The sequence below is a fragment of the Phaseolus vulgaris genome, unplaced genomic scaffold (genome assembly GCF_000499845.2).
Source record: "Phaseolus vulgaris cultivar G19833 unplaced genomic scaffold, P. vulgaris v2.0 scaffold_34, whole genome shotgun sequence".
NCBI lineage: Eukaryota > Viridiplantae > Streptophyta > Magnoliopsida > Fabales > Fabaceae > Phaseolus > Phaseolus vulgaris.
This window is the reverse complement of record NW_027174101.1, coordinates 214,532-217,750: the sequence shown is the minus strand read 5'-3', so window position 1 is coordinate 217,750 and position 3,219 is coordinate 214,532. Positions and strand designations below refer to the sequence as shown.

At 34.0% G+C, this 3,219-nt stretch overlaps 1 protein-coding gene across 1 annotated transcript; it reads left to right on the top strand.

Annotated features, from left to right (window-relative positions):
• Nucleotides 1–392: 392 nt before the first annotated feature.
• LOC137817364 (uncharacterized mitochondrial protein AtMg00810-like) lies at nucleotides 393–920 on the top strand. The gene has a single exon (XM_068620649.1). The coding sequence runs from the start codon at nucleotides 393–395 to the stop codon at nucleotides 918–920; it is 528 nt and encodes a 175-aa protein (XP_068476750.1).
• The last annotated feature ends 2,299 nt before the right edge of the window (nucleotides 921–3,219 follow it).

Below are 3,219 nucleotides of genomic sequence, written 5' to 3'. Positions count from 1 at the left end.
TTACCTAGTGGATTACCTAGTGGTTTCTGGGAAACTGGATGTAGCTCTCGAGTTAAGAGTGAACCAGTATAAACTGTTTTGTGCAATTCTCTCTTCCTTAAACACTTTAATTTCAGTTGCTGTTATTTTACTGGTATAAACAACCGATTGTTTTTCTGTTGCTTTTCTGTTTTGAGCTTTGTTCTTGGCAAACTGAATTCCTAAATCTGGTTTCTTGCAAAGAATTTCATTCTATCCTAAAAAGTTTGTGAAAACCCCCCATTAAACCATTCACCCCCCTCTAGTTTAAAGCCATACATTCTAACAAGACTTTTATTAGGTTTTGCTTGCATGAGTGGTTTCAAGTTGTTTCAGATGGACGTGAAAAGTGCTTTTCTCAATGGAGTTATAAAATGAAGAGATCTATGTTTCACAACCACCTGGGGTTTGAAGATCACAAGCATCCTAATCATGTATACAAGCTAAAGAAAACATTGTATTTTCTTCTATCCCATCAATATGAAAGAGGAAACGTTGATAAAACTTTGTTCATTAAGAAAGTTGATTCTGATGTTATCTTAGTGCAAATTTATATGGATGATATTTTATTTGGCTCTTCTAATGCAAAACTTTGTGAGGATTTTGTCAAAGCTATGCAGGGAGAGTTCGAAATGTCAATGATGGGGGAACTTTTGTTCTTCCTTGGACTGCAAATGAAGCAATCCAAAAAAGGGATCTTTGTATGTCAATCCAAGTACTGCAATGACATACTCAAGAAGTTTGAGATGGAAGCCTGTAAAGCTGCAGGCTATAAAGGTGTTGATGAAGCTGGACCAGAGGTTGATCAAACCAAATACAGAGGTTTAATAGGTTCTCTTATATACCTAACAGCAAGCAGACCAGACATAATGTTTGATATCTGCCTTTGTGCAAGATTTTAATCCTGTCTTACGGAATCACATCTCAAAGCTTCCAAAAGGATTCTGAAGTATCTGAAAGGCACAACATCCATGGGGTTATGGTATCCTTCGCACTCTCCTATTCATTTAGTAGGATATTCTGATTCTGACTTTGCAAGTTGCAAATTAGACAGAAAGAGTAGAAGTGGAACATGTCACCTACTTGGATCTAGTCTCATTTAATGGCACAGTAAAGAGTAAGCATGTGTAGCTTTATCAACAGTCGAAGCTGAATATATAGTTGCAGGAAGCTGTTGTGCACAAGTTTTATGGATCAAGCAATAACTTGAAGACTTTGGATTCAAGATCAATAAAGTACCTCTACTATGTGACAACACGAGTGCCATAAATCTGACAAAAAATCAGGTTTAACACTCGAGGACAAAGCAAATTGAAATAAGGTTCACTTCATACGTGATCATATCAATAATGGTGATTGTGAGATTCAGTTTGTCTCAACAGAGAGCCAGCTTGTAGACATCTTCACCAAACCTCTATCAAAGGACAAGTACTATTCTCTAAGGAATGAATTGGGAATAATTGATATGCATGCCTTGTCTATTTGTTTTTAATCCTGCCTTTTGTCTATTTGATAAGACAAATAAGGGGACAAATGTGTTGGGATTTGTAATGTTCTTAATTGTTCTTTTACTACTTCATTGCTTTAACTTATTTAAATTTGAAGTATGTTAAACTGTTATTTCTTATATACATATTTTCAACCGATTATTCCTGCGAAATAAATGATTGTGTATCTGTTCTGCACTTGTGTATGTGTGCTGGTTTCTCAATTGATTTGGCTAATGTTCCTATTTTGGAAATCACCAAGAGAAAACTGGTTTTTGGTGCTTATTTGCTTTGGATTAGATTACCCTGTGTTTTTGTGTTTGTTTAATGAATGCGGGTTGAAAAAATTCTAAACAAAGAACATTCCTAAAAGCATCCAGGGATTTGTCTCCATCAAATGGGAGATTGTTGAACATGGGAGCATTGATGTTTCAAATCCACATGAAGCCTGAAGTTGTGTTGCTTTCTGGGTTTGGGTTTAGATTAGGATGTTTAGAATCTTTGTTAAGATCAGTCCTTGAAGCCTACACAAAGCTTGATCAAAACTGTTTTAAACTAAGTGTTTTTCCAAGCAAAGGAAAAACAACCGGTTGATTTGTCGAAATAATCGGTTGTTTGTCACTTAGCTGGCTGTAAGTTTTGAAATTTTTTTTTGAATCAATTGTGTAACTGATTGACTCATTCAACCAGTTAAATCATGGTTTTAACCGGTTAAATGTGTATTTTCATAACAATTTTTTGAAAACTTGTTTTAATTGATTTCGTTGTTCGAAACTGCCTAGAACGGCTGCTTTTCAAAGCCTATACATTAAGCTTTTTTTCAAATCAAAATAAATAACAAATATAACAAGTATTCATTCAGATTTGAGAAAGAGATTTTGTTTTTGAAAGTGTTTTAAAAAAGAGCAAGAGTGTTTTTCAAGCTTTGTTGTGGTGACAAGTGTTGATCATAGGATCTCTGGTTCTGTAAATCTAGGTGTTTTCTATCCTTGCTTAGTATCTTGTAATTGTACTTTGTTTAAATACTGTTTGTTGTTGAAATCCTGTAAAGACAGAGGTTGTTTTGTCTTGACTGTTAAGTGTTGCAAAAGGGGTGAGTGTATGTGTTGTAATCTGCGTTGATTACTAGTGGAACTCAGAGGATTGTCTGAGAACTGGATGTAGCTTAGGGATGGAGTGAACCAGTATAAACCTTTTGTGTAAAATCTCTCTTTTGTCAAACTCTCTATAAACTGTTTGTGTTAATTCATTTCTGCTGCTGCTATAAACAACAGATTAAAACGCAGTTTTAATCGGTTAAAATTCTGATATCTGTTTTTTGTTAGATTGTTTGATTGCCTTCCTTAAGTACTTATTTGAGTTGTTTGTTAAAGATTCATTCTAAACCAAGTATTTGCGAAAATCTTTTTCAAAACCATTCACCCCCCCCCCTTCTTGTTTAAGCCATCAATTCTTACATCATTGATTGAGTAGTTGACTAAAGTTGCATTTGTACATTTTTTTTAAAACGCATATAAAATCTGTATTAGACATACAATATTTTAGATATGTATAATTCATTTGACATTTCATTATTAATGTGAATAAGTCAATGGTGTACCTGGCAGAAGTATACATTTGCATATTGTTATTTGTATCTGTTAAATCTGTTATGCTATTCATGACTATAAAATGAAATTTCAAGCACAATATTGGATTTTACCTCAAACATCCT